The sequence below is a fragment of the Formica exsecta genome, unplaced genomic scaffold, assembly GCF_003651465.1.
Source record: "Formica exsecta isolate Colony F162 unplaced genomic scaffold, ASM365146v1 scaffold258, whole genome shotgun sequence".
Classification (NCBI taxonomy): Eukaryota; Metazoa; Arthropoda; class Insecta; order Hymenoptera; family Formicidae; genus Formica; species Formica exsecta.
In genome coordinates this window covers 391,008-409,822 of record NW_021849849.1, presented here as the reverse complement: position 1 = coordinate 409,822, position 18,815 = coordinate 391,008, and the positions used below count along the sequence as shown (strand labels likewise).

The 18,815-nt window shown below is 33.6% G+C and overlaps 5 protein-coding genes and 1 long non-coding RNA gene across 6 annotated transcripts in view; 2 read left to right on the top strand and 4 right to left on the bottom strand.

Moving 5' to 3' along the window:
• Positions 1–54: 54 nt before the first annotated feature.
• Positions 55–2,751, bottom strand: LOC115236531 (PRA1 family protein 3). Its single transcript, XM_029809049.1, has 4 exons — positions 2,327–2,751; positions 1,789–2,006; positions 1,547–1,660; positions 55–432 (listed from the first exon to the last, which is right to left on the bottom strand). Exons 1-4 carry the CDS (start codon positions 2,524–2,526, stop codon positions 374–376), a joined length of 591 nt encoding a protein of 196 aa, XP_029664909.1. The 5' UTR covers positions 2,527–2,751; the 3' UTR covers positions 55–373.
• A 1,858-nt stretch (positions 2,752–4,609) lies between these two features.
• On the bottom strand, positions 4,610–6,602 carry LOC115236529 (26S proteasome non-ATPase regulatory subunit 6). Its single transcript, XM_029809047.1, has 5 exons — positions 6,331–6,602; positions 5,734–6,085; positions 5,332–5,660; positions 5,084–5,252; positions 4,610–4,988 (listed from the first exon to the last, which is right to left on the bottom strand). The coding sequence occupies exons 1-5, from the start codon at positions 6,473–6,475 to the stop codon at positions 4,814–4,816; spliced, it is 1,170 nt and encodes a 389-aa protein (XP_029664907.1). The 5' UTR covers positions 6,476–6,602; the 3' UTR covers positions 4,610–4,813.
• A 65-nt stretch (positions 6,603–6,667) lies between these two features.
• LOC115236532 lies at positions 6,668–9,036 on the top strand. Its single transcript, XR_003884205.1, has 3 exons — positions 6,668–6,823; positions 7,451–7,547; positions 7,906–9,036. It is a non-coding gene; the product is annotated as an uncharacterized LOC115236532 (long non-coding RNA).
• Positions 9,037–9,092: 56 nt separating this feature from the next.
• LOC115236530 (26S proteasome non-ATPase regulatory subunit 6-like) lies at positions 9,093–10,628 on the bottom strand. Its single transcript, XM_029809048.1, has 4 exons — positions 10,344–10,628; positions 9,747–10,098; positions 9,345–9,673; positions 9,093–9,265 (listed from the first exon to the last, which is right to left on the bottom strand). The coding sequence occupies exons 1-4, from the start codon at positions 10,486–10,488 to the stop codon at positions 9,093–9,095; spliced, it is 999 nt and encodes a 332-aa protein (XP_029664908.1). The 5' UTR covers positions 10,489–10,628.
• An 85-nt stretch (positions 10,629–10,713) lies between these two features.
• LOC115236525 overlaps positions 10,714–18,815 on the top strand; it is a 146,100-nt gene continuing 137,998 nt past the window's right edge. The window contains exons 1-3 of the mRNA XM_029809034.1: positions 10,714–10,836; positions 11,460–11,556; positions 11,915–12,210. The gene's annotated coding sequence lies outside the window, so the exon portion shown is untranslated. The remainder of the gene's footprint in view (positions 10,837–11,459; positions 11,557–11,914; positions 12,211–18,815) is intronic.
• Positions 17,618–18,815, bottom strand: part of LOC115236526 (atrophin-1-like) — a 118,979-nt gene continuing 117,781 nt past the window's right edge. Inside the window, 1 exon segment of the mRNA XM_029809036.1 lies at positions 17,618–18,815. This exon segment is cut by the window's right edge and continues 7 nt beyond it. Coding sequence (XP_029664896.1) covers positions 18,682–18,815 — 134 coding nt within the window. The 3' untranslated portion in view covers positions 17,618–18,681.

Genomic DNA, 18,815 nt, shown 5'->3' with positions numbered 1-18,815 from the left:
TATAGTTATATAATGTAGCATTTAAAAAATAGATATATCCACGTTAAAACAGCCCCCTTAAAATAAATATTTCAAGAAAAAATAATAAACACATTGTGGTGTAAATATGTAAATTCAATATTTAGTATTTTAGAATAATTCATTGCTATTTGTCAGTTTTGTTGTACTAGAGATCACATAACACAGACTGCTTTTGTTTTAAGTCGCAAATATCTGTCAAATCTATATTCTGAAATATTACAAGGTTTATCTCATCATGATAATAACATGCGAAACACTGTGATTCGATTAGAGTAGCAGCGGAGAAAATATCGATGGTTATTGATATTAATTTTTAACAATTTAATATACAACCTGATGACAAAGCAGGATATTAATGAGGCGGTTGCATGAATGATGTCTGGGCGCGCAGGGTCATACCAGTCACATCTTCTATATAGTGGAATGAGAAAAAAATAATAAAATATTAGATAACATAATTCATAATTAATAGAATTCCATACAATAACAGTAAATAAATAGTGTTGTATCACTAACAAAATTATAATGTAAGAGCCAATAATTAATGTCTAATATGTGTCTGCCAATCCATTCGCCAAAATTTAATATTAATGAATAAATTTAGCAAATATTGAAATAAAAAAGAAATTAAGTATTTAAAAAAATCATATATATTGTTAGTAAATGCAGTTTTTAAAATTCTCTTGTGGATAATGCAACATGTCGTATTCTGGAGATAACCTGTTAAAATTCTTTGAAAAAATAAGAAAGATAATTCAAGTGTTTTTATTCATATACATGTTTCAGTACATAATATATAACGATAATCTTTTCATCAAACAGATTTCATATATTAAATCAGTACAATAATATCAATATACTGTCTATGCTACAGAACATCCTTAAAGAGTTCTTTTAATAATAAACATATATTCAGAGACAACGCTATATGTATTAAATGTTGTACATTGTGTATATATATATATATATATGTACATACAGTGGGTAAAGCCATATTAGACAAAACACTGTCCAAAAATATTAAATACTGTTAATAAATAATAAGTTTGTTACTTTCATTCATACACTATCAATAAATATATAGATTTGATTAAAAATATTAACATTATATAAGCTTTTAAAATATAACATGTAAATATTAAATATTACTTGGCGACTAGATAAGAAAATATGGTGTTTTGCTGTTAACAATATATTGATTTGAAATTTAAATATTGGAAAATTGATTTTTAAATATTGGAAAATTTCTTTTTTTTATTAATACTATTGAGCATAAGAAAATGCATGATAATATTGAAGATAAATATATGTCTATCTTCTTTTTTCAAAGTTTTGTCTAAGGAATATTCAAAAATAGATGTCAAAACTTTATAATATAAGGATTGGTATGAAAAACCTATATGGTATTATATGAGTAATATAGAGCAAAGTAGTTAAAGATTATAAAGCATTTTCAATCAACTCATCTTAATGATTTGAAAACAATAAATTATAGAAATTTATGAAAAGAATTCTTCTTCCATACCAAGATGTTCCAGAAACACACCCATTGGTGTACGTTTCAAGCCGATGCCTTCAATTTTGTTGACAAGCTTGTTTCTGATATTCCTTAATCTCAGTGAGGCATGCACGAATGTCACTGAAGATATTAATATGATAAGTAAAGTAATTAACTTTTGATTTCTATTACTCAAAAAATAGTGAAAGCAGCAAATAACAAGATTAATATATATGGTGATATAAAATAGTATCAATTGTCGCACATACCACAGAAAGGTAACAAAATGCCCAGCAAGAAAACTAATAGAGATCCCAGAGTATATGTTATGAAACATCCAGCAAATATTATAAACAACACTCCAACTGCTGGATATTGCCTTTTAAAATTATGTATCATACTTCCTTCCATAGATACATAAACAAATGTTCCCAAAATTGCCATCATTGCTAGCATACCGACTAGCATTTTAACAGGATGAAGTAATCTATATATATAGAATTCATATAATAAATATGCCATAAATAAATTTATACAGAAAGCACGAGAAAATATAAGATATTTACATGAAAAAATTAAAAATTTTAAATGAAAAAAATATTAATATTAAACTGTCTTATAATTTTGGAACTGGTTAATAAAAAAGGGATATTATGTGTCCAAAACATACTATAACAAGCTTTTGGCAACTGGCAAAGTTTTAGAAAAATTGAGCATTGATTTATAAAAATAAATAAATAATTAAATAAAGATTAATTACGCGCAATTTATACAATCACTTTTGCAAGAATTATAAAGATAACTCACCCAACGATGAGGAAGATAATGACGGACAAGAATAGATAATTGGTCTGATAATACAGAAGATTGTTGACCACCCGATTGCCCCATTTTTCCAAGTCTTTGAGATTTGGTAGTTGGAAACGCGCGGACTCCAACAGGAAATCGTCTAGGCTGCGCAGCGGAGGCAGCTCCAGGTCGTTACTGACCAACTTCGTCTTGTCCATCACGACAGAGTGGCGATATCGAGATATTCGTCCTCAACGACGCGCGATCTCGCTTCAACAGGTTCGCCGGTCTTCCTCTCAATTGCTCTCAATTATCGTTCTGCCGGTATTTTTGGATGATGACGAGTCCGGTACAAATGTCATACAATATTGACAATGGTTACATTTATCTTGACGTTATAAATGCTGGAAGAATTTACTTGTCCGAACGGGACAAAGTAATCTTTGCTCCCATTGGTCAATCTTGATGCATTGCCATTGGTTAAGACAGCCGCAGTCAATATGAGTCGTCGGTTGCTACGAACGACTGATCGGACTCTCTCAGACATTTGCGTTATCTCTGACTGTAGCGAATTTTATCAGGCGGGAAAACTTGCCCTTCGCTGCATTCAAATGGATTAGAATGGAATGACCGCGTTTAGGTATATGTACAGTGAATCTTAATATCCACGTTAATTACATTTTTAATTAATTCAATAGCTTATTTTCATTGTCTGAAATCTATGCTTAGGTTACATGCCTGTGTGCTTTGTTACGAGCTTTCCATATTAGCTTTTTAACATAATTTTCGTATTATAAAAACGGATTAAGACAATACATGTGTATATATATATGTATGAAAATTTTCTTTCATTTTTTAAACAGTTTACGTTACGAGTGTTTTTGAGAATTTTGTTTAATGTTAAAAACATGAAAGACGAAAAATACAAAAAGACATATATATACTTTGATATATTATTGAATATTTCCGGTTTTCGTTATCCTGCTCACATCATTTTCTACACAATTAATTATCTGAAGGAACTTTGTTTAACTTATGAATCTTTGTATCTATAACACAGATGGTTAATTATTTCTAATAAATAATATTTATAGATTAGTGTAATATATCTCAATCGCGGTTTTAAACTTCAAAACCTGCACAACTCGCATCGAATTTTTCCGATTCTACTCGTGTAATCTTTAAAAATATAATACATAAAACGTATAATATACAAAATTCAACAATTAATAATGGTTTCTTCGATCTCATTTTCAGTAGAAATTGCATCACGGATTCTGTGATTTTTCGACAATCATATAATATAAGCAGTTTACACTTTGATGATGCACACTACTTGCTGATTGTTACATACTGGATATGCATATTGTAAGTAATTTTCATTTGTTGATTTTTTCTGCCCCATTTTTAATTATCTAGAACATACATGCATGACTATTATCTGATTTTTCACTTGCAATTAATTATACAAAAATATGCAAATCAAAATCAAATAACAATAGTTACTTCTCATTGCGATTCAATAAAAATAATTTTTCTATAATATATTATAACATAATTTTTTTAAAACACTAATATATATATAAACACACACACGTCTTAAGATCAATTTCTACTGTTATATTTTTAAGGTTTAAATAATCATGTTACCTTGGCTGCGTTCCGATATTCACTGCCAGTACTGAAAATCTATAGTTTACATCACGTGCACAGTAGATTTTCAGTACTGGTAGTGAATATCGGAACACAGCCTTTGTTACAACTGCTTAATGAAGTTAAAAAAAATGTTTAAATGATAAACAAAAAAACTTTGAGACAAAAAGTAGCAGTATATCGATAAAATTTACTTTAATTGAAATTATGTTAAATTTCTTTCTGAACAAATAACATTGCAATCTTGTTACATTGACAAGTTCTTACTTATCCAATTATTAACTTAAATTTTCTTTTCTTCAAGAGTAAATAAATATAGTATGCTGTTGTAACATATTTTTAATGTGAATGTTACTTATGCATGATACATTTTATGAATATCCATTAAAAAATTGTTTGTTAAAGACTTTATTCAGAGTAAAAAAAAATGTATTAGTTGAAATACTAAACTGTACTCTTTTATCAGGACTATTATTGTAACAATCGATTACTAATATACAATAATATTTAAAGATTGGTTTTGATGTTGTACAAAAAGCGCCTCCAATATCATTTAAATGTTTCGAAATAACATTTCAAGGGTTGTTATAATAAGATACGCACGCCTTAATTGGCAATGCTGAAAAAGTTAAGGATAAATAAATAATATTGTATATTTGAGAGATATTGTGTATGTATATCTTGTTTACAAAATCAAACACGAGTTTTTTTAGTTTTCTTTGTTACAAAATTTATGCTAAAACTGAACACACAGGCTCTTTAAAACAGATATATGGAAAAGATCCAAATAGTCGATCTTGATCGTTTTAAGTTGATAGCATATATTCTCTGTGTTGATGCTAATATATGACATTAAATATTAATAACACGCGATAATTTCTGCACCCTGTTGAGCAGAAGATCCCCTTGTTTTACCATCGCCTGATATTGCCAATTCTTACTGTCTGGCCGATTTGTTTCCACTACACCTCCAACTCGATCGACTTTGCAGTGTAATCGACCAGCTGCTATAAAGCGCGACAATTCTCTGCAAAAATAATAGGTAACATAAATTCAAATATAATAAATTTTTAATTATATAAAAATAAAGATAATAAAATTAAATAATAATTATACACTTACTGATCAATGTATTCTACTGTAACACCAAATGCTTCAGCCATATATTGGAGAGTTAAAGATCGATAAGATTCCAGTAGCTGCGTGTACGCGAGAATCCGCATTTCTCGAACGTAATATCGATAGTGCGGAAATACTAAATAATCTCGGCGCAGTAAACCTTCAACGTGTGCTGAAACAATATTTTGATAATGATAAAGTTTCTCCAAATATGAAAAAAAAAAAAAATTTTTAACTTTAATTTAATTTACCAAGATTTTTGAAGAAGTCTGCATAATGACAATTATACAACGAGAACAAATAATCCTTGACATCCTGATTACTATGGAGAACTTCCAATATTTCGGATCCCTTAATGATTTTGTCTCTCAGTTCGTTACGTGGTAGGCTTATCATGCTTAAGTATACTGTGTACCTCACAAATGTATTATAATCCATAAGTTCGTAACTCGTAAATGTGCTAATTGTATCCAGAAAGAAGTTTGCAGCTTCTTTGAAGTTGCGAACTGCTATGCAGTATGTTCCTTGATAGACCTTTAAACGGTTTCTCCTGTCCCAATCGCCACCTTCTTCTATCAAACTTTAAAATGAATAATACATTAATTATTATAAAATTATGATAATTGACAAAATCTTTTTTTATCTTTACTGACCATTTAGCTTTTTCGATATTTCTCGTAATATGATCATGATCCAGATAGAACAAGCCAATTCTAATATTGTGAAACACAATATCTAGTCTATGTCCTAATGATACTGTTTTGTCATAGGTTTTCCTGAATGCCAAGATTGCACCTTCCTTATCGCCTATTCGACACAGATGTTCAGATTTCTTCAAGTTGGCTTCCCGAACTTCCATCTCGCTCAAATTTTTCTCAGCATCTTCGATAGTGTCATCGAGTTTTTTCAACTGTTCCGCATTATGTGCCTTCATCGTTGAAAGAAGCGCTTCATCTACTGGCCAATCCAGGTTTTTACATACTTCTTCATAGAATGGAGCCATATCTATTAGAAATATCATTGTTAGATGGATTTCACAATAATGTCATTAAATTTTGATAATTATATTATTAAATAATTAATGAATAGTAGTTAATGTGACATGAAGGTTATGTCATGAATATTGACAGATAATATATTCAATAACCAAGATAAAAAAGAAAAGATAGCAAGATTTATTAAATAATTTAAATCACATTGAAGCTTTAAAGAAATAATATAATAAGGGTATGAAAAAAATGCAATCTCACTATCGGTTTTGATAGCATCCAGGAGTTTCGTCTTCAGATGGGGATCATCTTTGTGTTCGGGAAGGCTTAGCAAGAATTTAGTTTGTGCTAATTCCAAGTTCGGATTCTTCTCCAAACCTTCCTCTTCCAAATTCTCCAGCGGCATTGCGAACTTTTAATAATAATATACACACTCCCAATGTCTATAATGAGCTGACACTTTTCCGTGTGGCTCTTCAAACATAGATCAAAGAAACATCTTGATGCGACGCACTTCGCATTCTAATCGGAGACCATGTTTTTTTTTTAGTTCAAAATAACCTCGAGAGATGGCGTCGTTCCCGAATTTTTTTGCGCCAATTTTTGCTAGTCATTTTCCCTCTCTCGCGGTGAAACTGTTAGTGCAAGATTATTTTGAATTATACAAAGAAGGTACTTTACGGGAGACATCGAGTCATATTTTATACGGAAGAAAAACAATATCTACAATTCTTTAACACTTTTGCTTGGTCAAGTAAGAATTCAACGATTCTTAGTTAAAACATATACATTCTAAGAATATAATAATATTCAGATAGCATATATATATTCCTAACGGACGTCTCTCTTACATCGACCGTTAAATGTTAAGATATCTTTTGTGCTGTTTGGGTATACAGACTATATTATAATAATAATATAAATTAAGGCTATGTTTGAAAGATATATAACTCTGGTCTTGTATAGAAAATATATATAATCGCAGCAACATTTAACACTCTTAAATTCTTATTAAAATAATAAATTTCTTATCGCGTATATAATAACGAAGTAAGGGGGGAGGGGGAGAATAGAAGGGACATCCAAATGACAAACGCATCCCGCTTCTTTTAACGAATTAATTTATTTTATTTAATTTTTTTTTTTTTGACACAAACTGCCAATGACACAATTAGGGTGAGCCCAGAGAAAGAGAAAAATCTATTTCCACGGAATATTTAAAATTTACAAGAGGGTTGCTTACGCGACTTCGTTCATTCTGTTTGCCATTTTGAATAGACTAAAAGTTAATTTTTTTTTATAATTCTTTTTTTTCGATCGTCACTAATCTTCTCTCGATGACTTTGTAATTATTTATTTTTATTTTTTTTTTTTTTCACAGCGATAACAGAGGATGAGTTATTAATAGTGAGATACACATTAATAGACCAAGAGAACAACAACAGCGAAAGTTGACTCATAGAAAAAATGCACGATTCGTAAATATGTTTGTTTATAATCTCGTTATCAATTTTTTTAATTTCTTCATTTTGTGTTTGAAGCGATCGGCGCCATACGTGCACATGATAGAGAATGATGCTTTATATTTTTTTTTCTTCGCGAAAACACGCTTCCATGTATAAATATAGCAAAAATTAAATTTTATGTGTTCCGTCATGAATTTTTACTCCTTTCATTATTTGAAAAATCGCTACAACAATGACATGCTCGCTGATCTCACAAATGTCTATTACTTGCGTTATAACTACGTTTATTAATGTAATAAATAAATCGAAAAATCATTTTATTGCTGAAAGAAGTATATTAGGACTATTCTAATTTAATTTTGTTTTTCAGCAATTCTTGTCATAAGAATACATCAACCGATCGATTCAGATGCGATCGTAAAGAGCATATCAATGCACTCTCGTTGTTTTTTTCTGGCTTACGATCGCCAAATCACGAACAACAGATCGAGACGGGACGTCAATTGATATCTTGAATCGTGCACAAGAATAGCTGGAGAATAAAAATCACGAATTCTATTTCGTCTTTCGACCGAAAATTACCTCCGCTGATCGGGGGTCCATGTAACCGTCGTCATCTTCTCGCCTTGTCGTTTCGAAACGATCATTGTCATGCCGGCCTCAAAGGTATGCAAAGTAAATCGTTATATCTTTCGTTATTTTTCTCTTATTATTTTCTTTTAAAACACAACACATATCATACGTTCAACAATTTTTAGTTCAGCTACACTTAATGATCCTTTAATAATTGGTTAAACGCATGGCGATTTTGTCCCTTTACTTAATCGATTCGATAGTAGTCTAGAGAGTTAACTTGTTAAAACATTAGCCTCGGAAAATGACAGGCGAGGATGTCGGATTTTTCGCGCGATTGTGCTACGATTCGAATATTCGTCCAAATGATCCGTCTGACTGCTCTTTTCGGTCAATTGTACACATACGTACGACTGAAGGTCTTTCTTTTTTCTCGAAAAATCAACATGAACTTCGACTTTCATTGAGTATTCATTAGGTACTTATCAGACCTCCGAATATCCCGCAGCGTTAATATTGTTAATATCGCTATCACGCGCGCGAAAATTCCTCTTCATACCAAGTTATTATAAAAGGATCATATGTTATCGCATTAAGGGAAGGAGAGCACAAATACAGTTACCAAAAAATGATCGCGTCGAGCGTTATATACTTATTAAAAATTTTCTTCGGGTAAAGAATACCATTATTTTTCGGTGTTATATCAGTAATGTATTTGTAACAATTCATTTTTCACATAAAATATCGTAGTACGGGTAGAGACATACAGATTTACATATTGCGGGATACTCGGGTATCCACTGTGAGCACCCAATATATAACGTCCGTTGGAGATCTGCGTGGGCTTCGTTAGGTTCGGGCGGCAAGGAGCAGAAATTTTTGCAAGGTATATCGTCGAGCATCCGTCACCCTTCCTTATCCCGCGATTATTCGTTTTTAATTATATAAAAATAAAGATAATAAAATTAAATAATAATTATACACTTACTGATCAATGTATTCTACTGTAACACCAAATGCTTCAGCCATATATTGGAGAGTTAAAGATCGATAAGATTCCAGTAGCTGCGTGTACGCGAGAATCCGCATTTCTCGAACGTAATATCGATAGTGCGGAAATACTAAATAATCTCGGCGCAGTAAACCTTCAACGTGTGCTGAAACAATATTTTGATAATGATAAAGTTTCTCCAAATATGAAAAAAAAAAAAAATTTTTAACTTTAATTTAATTTACCAAGATTTTTGAAGAAGTCTGCATAATGACAATTATACAACGAGAACAAATAATCCTTGACATCCTGATTACTATGGAGAACTTCCAATATTTCGGATCCCTTAATGATTTTGTCTCTCAGTTCGTTACGTGGTAGGCTTATCATGCTTAAGTATACTGTGTACCTCACAAATGTATTATAATCCATAAGTTCGTAACTCGTAAATGTGCTAATTGTATCCAGAAAGAAGTTTGCAGCTTCTTTGAAGTTGCGAACTGCTATGCAGTATGTTCCTTGATAGACCTTTAAACGGTTTCTCCTGTCCCAATCGCCACCTTCTTCTATCAAACTTTAAAATGAATAATACATTAATTATTATAAAATTATGATAATTGACAAAATCTTTTTTTATCTTTACTGACCATTTAGCTTTTTCGATATTTCTCGTAATATGATCATGATCCAGATAGAACAAGCCAATTCTAATATTGTGAAACACAATATCTAGTCTATGTCCTAATGATACTGTTTTGTCATAGGTTTTCCTGAATGCCAAGATTGCACCTTCCTTATCGCCTATTCGACACAGATGTTCAGATTTCTTCAAGTTGGCTTCCCGAACTTCCATCTCGCTCAAATTTTTCTCAGCATCTTCGATAGTGTCATCGAGTTTTTTCAACTGTTCCGCATTATGTGCCTTCATCGTTGAAAGAAGCGCTTCATCTACTGGCCAATCCAGGTTTTTACATACTTCTTCATAGAATGGAGCCATATCTATTAGAAATATCATTGTTAGATGGATTTCACAATAATGTCATTAAATTTTGATAATTATATTATTAAATAATTAATGAATAGTAGTTAATGTGACATGAAGGTTATGTCATGAATATTGACAGATAATATATTCAATAACCAAGATAAAAAAGAAAAGATAGCAAGATTTATTAAATAATTTAAATCACATTGAAGCTTTAAAGAAATAATATAATAAGGGTATGAAAAAAATGCAATCTCACTATCGGTTTTGATAGCATCCAGGAGTTTCGTCTTCAGATGGGGATCATCTTTGTGTTCGGGAAGGCTTAGCAAGAATTTAGTTTGTGCTAATTCCAAGTTCGGATTCTTCTCCAAACCTTCCTCTTCCAAATTCTCCAGCGGCATTGCGAACTTTTAATAATAATATACACACTCCCAATGTCTATAATGAGCTGACACTTTTCCGTGTGGCTCTTCAAACATAGATCAAAGAAACATCTTGATGCGACGCACTTCGCATTCTAATCGGAGACCATGTTTTTTTTTTAGTTCAAAATAACCTCGAGAGATGGCGTCGTTCCCGAATTTTTTTGCGCCAATTTTTGCTAGTCATTTTCCCTCTCTCGCGGTGAAACTGTTAGTGCAAGATTATTTTGAATTATACAAAGAAGGTACTTTACGGGAGACATCGAGTCATATTTTATACGGAAGAAAAACAATATCTACAATTCTTTAACACTTTTGCTTGGTCAAGTAAGAATTCAACGATTCTTAGTTAAAACATATACATTCTAAGAATATAATAATATTCAGATAGCATATATATATTCCTAACGGACGTCTCTCTTACATCGACCGTTAAATGTTAAGATATCTTTTGTGCTGTTTGGGTATACAGACTATATTATAATAATAATATAAATTAAGGCTATGTTTGAAAGATATATAACTCTGGTCTTGTATAGAAAATATATATAATCGCAGCAACATTTAACACTCTTAAATTCTTATTAAAATAATAAATTTCTTATCGCGTATATAATAACGAAGTAAGGGGGGAGGGGGAGAATAGAAGGGACATCCAAATGACAAACGCATCCCGCTTCTTTTAACGAATTAATTTATTTTATTTAATTTTTTTTTTTTTGACACAAACTGCCAATGACACAATTAGGGTGAGCCCAGAGAAAGAGAAAAATCTATTTCCACGGAATATTTAAAATTTACAAGAGGGTTGCTTACGCGACTTCGTTCATTCTGTTTGCCATTTTGAATAGACTAAAAGTTAATTTTTTTTTATAATTCTTTTTTTTCGATCGTCACTAATCTTCTCTCGATGACTTTGTAATTATTTATTTTTATTTTTTTTTTCACAGCGATAACAGAGGATGAGTTATTAATAGTGAGATACACATTAATAGACCAAGAGAACAACAACAGCGAAAGTTGACTCATAGAAAAAATGCACGATTCGTAAATATGTTTGTTTATAATCTCGTTATCAATTTTTTTAATTTCTTCATTTTGTGTTTGAAGCGATCGGCGCCATACGTGCACATGATAGAGAATGATGCTTTATATTTTTTTTTCTTCGCGAAAACACGCTTCCATGTATAAATATAGCAAAAATTAAATTTTATGTGTTCCGTCATGAATTTTTACTCCTTTCATTATTTGAAAAATCGCTACAACAATGACATGCTCGCTGATCTCACAAATGTCTATTACTTGCGTTATAACTACGTTTATTAATGTAATAAATAAATCGAAAAATCATTTTATTGCTGAAAGAAGTATATTAGGACTATTCTAATTTAATTTTGTTTTTCAGCAATTCTTGTCATAAGAATACATCAACCGATCGATTCAGATGCGATCGTAAAGAGCATATCAATGCACTCTCGTTGTTTTTTTCTGGCTTACGATCGCCAAATCACGAACAACAGATCGAGACGGGACGTCAATTGATATCTTGAATCGTGCACAAGAATAGCTGGAGAATAAAAATCACGAATTCTATTTCGTCTTTCGACCGAAAATTACCTCCGCTGATCGGGGGTCCATGTAACCGTCGTCATCTTCTCGCCTTGTCGTTTCGAAACGATCATTGTCATGCCGGCCTCAAAGGTATGCAAAGTAAATCGTTATATCTTTCGTTATTTTTCTCTTATTATTTTCTTTTAAAACACAACACATATCATACGTTCAACAATTTTTAGTTCAGCTACACTTAATGATCCTTTAATAATTGGTTAAACGCATGGCGATTTTGTCCCTTTACTTAATCGATTCGATAGTAGTCTAGAGAGTTAACTTGTTAAAACATTAGCCTCGGAAAATGACAGGCGAGGATGTCGGATTTTTCGCGCGATTGTGCTACGATTCGAATATTCGTCCAAATGATCCGTCTGACTGCTCTTTTCGGTCAATTGTACACATACGTACGACTGAAGGTCTTTCTTTTTTCTCGAAAAATCAACATGAACTTCGACTTTCATTGAGTATTCATTAGGTACTTATCAGACCTCCGAATATCCCGCAGCGTTAATATTGTTAATATCGCTATCACGCGCGCGAAAATTCCTCTTCATACCAAGTTATTATAAAAGGATCATATGTTATCGCATTAAGGGAAGGAGAGCACAAATACAGTTACCAAAAAATGATCGCGTCGAGCGTTATATACTTATTAAAAATTTTCTTCGGGTAAAGAATACCATTATTTTTCGGTGTTATATCAGTAATGTATTTGTAACAATTCATTTTTCACATAAAATATCGTAGTACGGGTAGAGACATACAGATTTACATATTGCGGGATACTCGGGTATCCACTGTGAGCACCCAATATATAACGTCCGTTGGAGATCTGCGTGGGCTTCGTTAGGTTCGGGCGGCAAGGAGCAGAAATTTTTGCAAGGTATATCGTCGAGCATCCGTCACCCTTCCTTATCCCGCGATTATTCGTAGGATAGCAATGAATATTCGAGAAGTACATTCGTTAATTCGATACAGAACACATCTCGATAGCCCGAACGAACGCGACCCGATCGACGACGTCGACGGAATAACCGTCGACGAGGACGACGCGGATCGGCAATTGATCGTTCGGACGCACACGTAGATACACCGTTACGTTTAATTAGTTAGGTAGAATAATAGAGGTTCGAAGCGATTAAAAAATATGTCGGAGGCCGGCAATCCGGCCCAAGCTCTCTTACTCACTTACTCCTGGATTTTGTTCTTTTTTTTCTTTTTGCTTTGTTTATTCGACACGTTCAACAGCGAATCCACTTTTATATCTGTATAATATATATTTATACTTAATAGTAAAGTCCTTAATATAGCGATCAATTTACAATCAGTTAGTTAATTTGATTAATCGAATAGTCAATTAATTAATAGTGTGACGGCGGATCCGCCAGTCGCAGCGAGACTAGGCGAGAATATATGCATGTATATAATCCTCACCAATTTTCATTGCGATTTGTGATGAACGTTGTTGCGCGATTAACACACCGATGACACCTATTATTCTTAGCCGCCGCTCGGAATCGGGGGAGAGGAGAGGGAGAGGGAGGGGAAGAGGGGTTGGATTTCTGAAAAACATCTACTACAATAAATTTCGATCGTACGTGATTCGCGATCGTATGCGTGTTTGAGGCCGATGACGGAACGAAAGAAACATCTATAATAATATAGACATCAGTTATTATATCAACGATTCTCTCATCTATACCCTGTGCATTATCTTAAATGTCTCGACACATCCTAGGTGGTTTCACCCGAGATAAATGTGTGTTGCTCGCTCTTATCCGTACATATAATTAATATATAATATTTATAGTTTATTTATATATAATATCTATATATATTTATATATTTATATATTTATATCTGTATATATATTTATAATCATGCCAGATGCGTCACTTTACAGCGTCGGTCAGCGACAAAAGAGGATGTCGATTAATGCCAGCTATAATATCTATTACGACTGCATGTACGTGTCAGTGTGTATCTAGGGATGTATGCACGTATGTGTACATACACGTACGTGTTTGTTTTCATAATCGTGTATATTAATATATATATAGTGACTTTCGGCAATGCGAAACGCATAACAGAATATAATTAACGAGACAACGTAACGCGAGTATGTTAATAACGACAGTAACGTATGTAACTCCACAGCGATATCGAGTTCTAACGATAAATAATAATTAGAGTTGCAACGAGAACGGTGATGGCTGGTTGCGGGCGCGAGGTACGAAAGTGGATGGCGGTGTGATTAAACAAAGTACACGAAGTGGTCTCTTTTCTTTTCTGCCTCTCATTAGGGCATACATCTTATATTTAAATAAGCTCGGCATCCGGTTGCGCGGGCGATCTTACTTAGGTTCTCGGCTTATAATAATTCGGTCGATCGTTAGCGGATTCTACCCCGCGCGCATTTACAAGGCCGGTTAGGCTATATTAACATCGATTAATATCAACCTTAGTTTAATCGATTTTCTGTCTCCTTCTAGTCCTAGTTCTCATACGAGATAAATAAGTTAATCCTCATCTCCAGGCGACGCGAGTCAGACGTCGTGAACAAATATACTTATGGAAATTTTAATGTACAAATATTCACGAATAGTCTCGAAATATTAATGGGAAATAGTGAACATTATTCGAATTAGCATATTCGTCAAGTTATATCTATACAAATCAACGACTTTTCATGCAAAATTGTCTATGCCGCGATTTTAAGAATAAATACAAAAATTTTCAATAGTATATTTTTTTACATATATTATAATATGTTTATTTCTTCTATAAATATATATATATGTATATATATAAGTTTGAAAAAATAATTTGCCCGGATAAGGATTAAACTACGGTTAAATATGACCAACGTTGATGAAAGCATGACCGTGCCGTGATCAAAGAAACACCGGCGCAATCGGGCTTAAATATATATATATGTATAAATATAAGTTTGAAAAAATAATTTGCCCGGATAAGGATTAAACTACGGTTAAATATGACCAACGTTGATGAAAGCATGACCGTGCCGTGATCAAAGAAACACCGGCGCAATCGGGCTTAAGCTTTTTTCTATTATGTGCAGTAATCTTAACGATACAATGACGATAACGATTAATATTTACTCTGTTAAAAATGCTGATGAAAAACTCATAAGAGCGGCGAGCATAATGACAACGCGCGGCTCGTAGTTCGGTAATAATCGTCTTTTGCTAGCGACGAGGAAATGCGATAACCGCTGGAATAATTATTCGATAAAAGTTCTTGGATGAAAGCGAAAATTACAATACTTAAATTAGAACACTCTCCGGGGGGTGAGTGGCAAGAAACAACAAGATAAAAACAATAGCGTATCTTTTATTCGGAAAAATAAAAACGTCCGGCTCGAATAAATGCAGATACGCGACATTTAAACCGATGATGATATTCGAGCACGAAAATATATAAGTGATTAATCGGTGATCGCATTCTCGACTTGCGTTACTAGTACAATGACGAATACGGATCCGTAGAAATGTGAGATAATATATGTATATACTTAAAGACGTGTTATTTCACAACCGGGTTTCGTAATTCCAATTGTACATGAGCCTGCAATTTTTCATGTACTTCTCTTATCGCTTTTTACACTTGGACTAATTTTGCTCGGAAGAATATTTTGCGTTTTGAGAAAATTAAAAAAAATTATTCTTTTACAAATTTATAAACAAGATTAGAGATGAGAAAATTATGAGAAGACCTAATTTTTTTTTGTTTACAGATTATAGTTTACAGATTGTTTGATGACAGTCCTAAAAATCGTTTTTACATCGTCTGAATCTTTCAAAAGTTTATCTGCTTCTTTATTTTATTAAGATATCTGTTTTATTATATGAAGTATATTATAAGCAAACTGAGAATCATATCGGATAAAACAGATATCCATCAATATTATAATGTATCTGATTACCATGTATCTGATCATGATTACCAGTATCTGATTACCATGCATTGAACCGGGCTTAATCGAGTTGAAAGTTCTGCATTCATAAAGGATTTTGTGAATATGTTTTGTTAAGTTGTGCCATAATTAGATACTGATATCAATAATAAATTTTTTTTTAATTTTCTCAAAAAAATCTTCGATTCATCCGAGCGTTGAAAAGTCGTGCAAACATTGCTTCTATGAAATAATATTATGCATCGTCATGTAAAATAGAGTAGAGATTTCTCGACAAGAACATCAAGATAGCTATTTTGACGATATGAAAATACGTCACAATCTAAATCGCAGCGATAGACGCGTGCTAATCAATCAATCAAACATGTAATAGAGTAACAATATAACAAGCCAACAATAATGTAAATCGCGGTACAGTACACAAATACATATGTAAGTAAACGGTGCCGTCATTCCAACTGCATGATTCTAGCGTATTTCTTGCGAGAATAAAATCGGTATAATTTCGGTGAGTTCCATATTCGATGTGACAGATGCGAAACAATGCGTTTTGTAACGATAGTTGCACGTATTCATTATTGATAAATTCATTATCATAATAACATTACGTAAAAAATTACAAAAACATCATCAATGAATAAACAATATAAATTATTTTGCATATAATCTGTGGCATCGAACTCTAAATCCGTCGAAATTACATCCGTTTCAATACTTGATAATTTTTTCGGATAACTTTGCGCTTATTCTATTTGCACCGCGATGCGTAAAACTAATTCGCTGTATCCTATCGACTTTCGAAGACGAATAAATTGATTGAGAATGCACGTTATCCATGCGATTGTTAGCTCTTGATACCATATTTATAATCGCGGATATTCGTCAAAATATAAAAACGCGGTAATATAATTTCAATGATAAAAATCCTCACAATCGGCGATGATTAGCTGATGTCAGTTGATCGATGGAGAAAAAAGCGCAATTACATGCCCGGCTGACCTCGGCTACGTCGACCGAATTCACAATCGCGATCATGCTCGTCGTTAATAAGGTCGCCATTTATCGTCACGGTTATCGGTATGCGTGTCCATGTGTGTGTATTTTAACGGTCGGATCGGTACAAAACGCGATCAGCGAACCTAATCTAGCAGAGGCTTACGTTCGTTGCGTGCGCCATAGTCGCGTTTCACGAGCAGTTGCCCATTCCCGAACCGCGCGCCCGTAATTACTCACAGCGTAATCGCATATCGAAAGCGAGATAAAAAAAAAACAGTATGCGAGAGAGATGGCAAGACGAAGTAAAAGCGATAGAGATAGAGAAGAAACAAGAGAGATATCGGGAAAACGAAAAGCCGAGATAAGATGGATATATAGCGTTATTCCTCATTCACAAGATCATTACATTTTTTTCGATGATACTTCTTCAAGTTTAAAACATTCGACATATATTAAGAACTAAATATTTATTTATATTTAATTATATGAAGTATTATTTTCATTTTATTAAATGAAAATTTCATCATTGACATTAGAACCTCGATGTTTTAGACGAAAGCTGATGTCAGTTGATCGATGGAGAAAAAAGCGCAATTACATGCCCGGCTGACCTCGGCTACGTCGACCGAATTCACAATCGCGATCATGCTCGTCGTTAATAAGGTCGCCATTTATCGTCACGGTTATCGGTATGCGTGTCCATGTGTGTGTATTTTAACGGTCGGATCGGTACAAAACGCGATCAGCGAACCTAATCTAGCAGAGGCTTACGTTCGTTGCGTGCGCCATAGTCGCGTTTCACGAGCAGTTGCCCATTCCCGAACCGCGCGCCCGTAATTACTCACAGCGTAATCGCATATCGAAAGCGAGATAAAAAAAAACAGTATGCGAGAGAGATGGCAAGACGAAGTAAAAACGATAGAGATAGAGAAGAAACAAGAGAGATATCGGGAAAACGAAAAGCCGATAGCTATACCGGATGCCCCAAAAGATTTGACATAAGATGGATATATAGCGTTATTCCTCATTCACAAGATCATTACATTTTTTTCGATGATACTTCTTCAAGTTTAAAACATTCGACATATATTAAGAACTAAATATTTATTTATATTTAATTATATGAAGTATTATTTTCATTTTATTAAATGAAAATTTCATCATTGACATTAGAACCTCGATGTTTTAGACGAAGAAAGATTTTTCGAATATTATAAGGAATAATGTCTATGTGTTCTCTCATTTGCGCCTATTATGGGGATATCTTGTATGTAGAGTCGGATAGAGAGCAAAAGAGAGAAAGAGAGAGAAAATCGCAAGATAGACCAGATCGATAGAGCGAATGCGCGTAGATTGCTCGCAAATAGCATATCGCACAAGAGAGTTTGCGATTCGAGGATGGGGGGAGACGACGTATTCGGGGAGACGACGCGCGGCGGTGCGACCCCAACGTTGAGAGCCTTAAGAGACATGTGTAAAAATACGTAGAAAAGATAAACGCGGCGCGGTATATGCGCGGTATCGCAACAAGAGGCGATCGGCAGGCGGGGTGGGGACCGAGCGGGGGGGCCGTTGAAGGTCGATGATGGTCGGTGAATGGTGAACGATATGGTGCTTCACATCGATTATCATACACCGTCGTAGGAGAGGTCAACCGGCGGTCTGTGATGCGACGGTGCGAGGTAGGACGGCGGCGTGGTGGTGGTGGTGGGCGCCGCGCCAGCCGCGCCGACGTAGCCGGGATAATTGGCGCTGGGCGCGT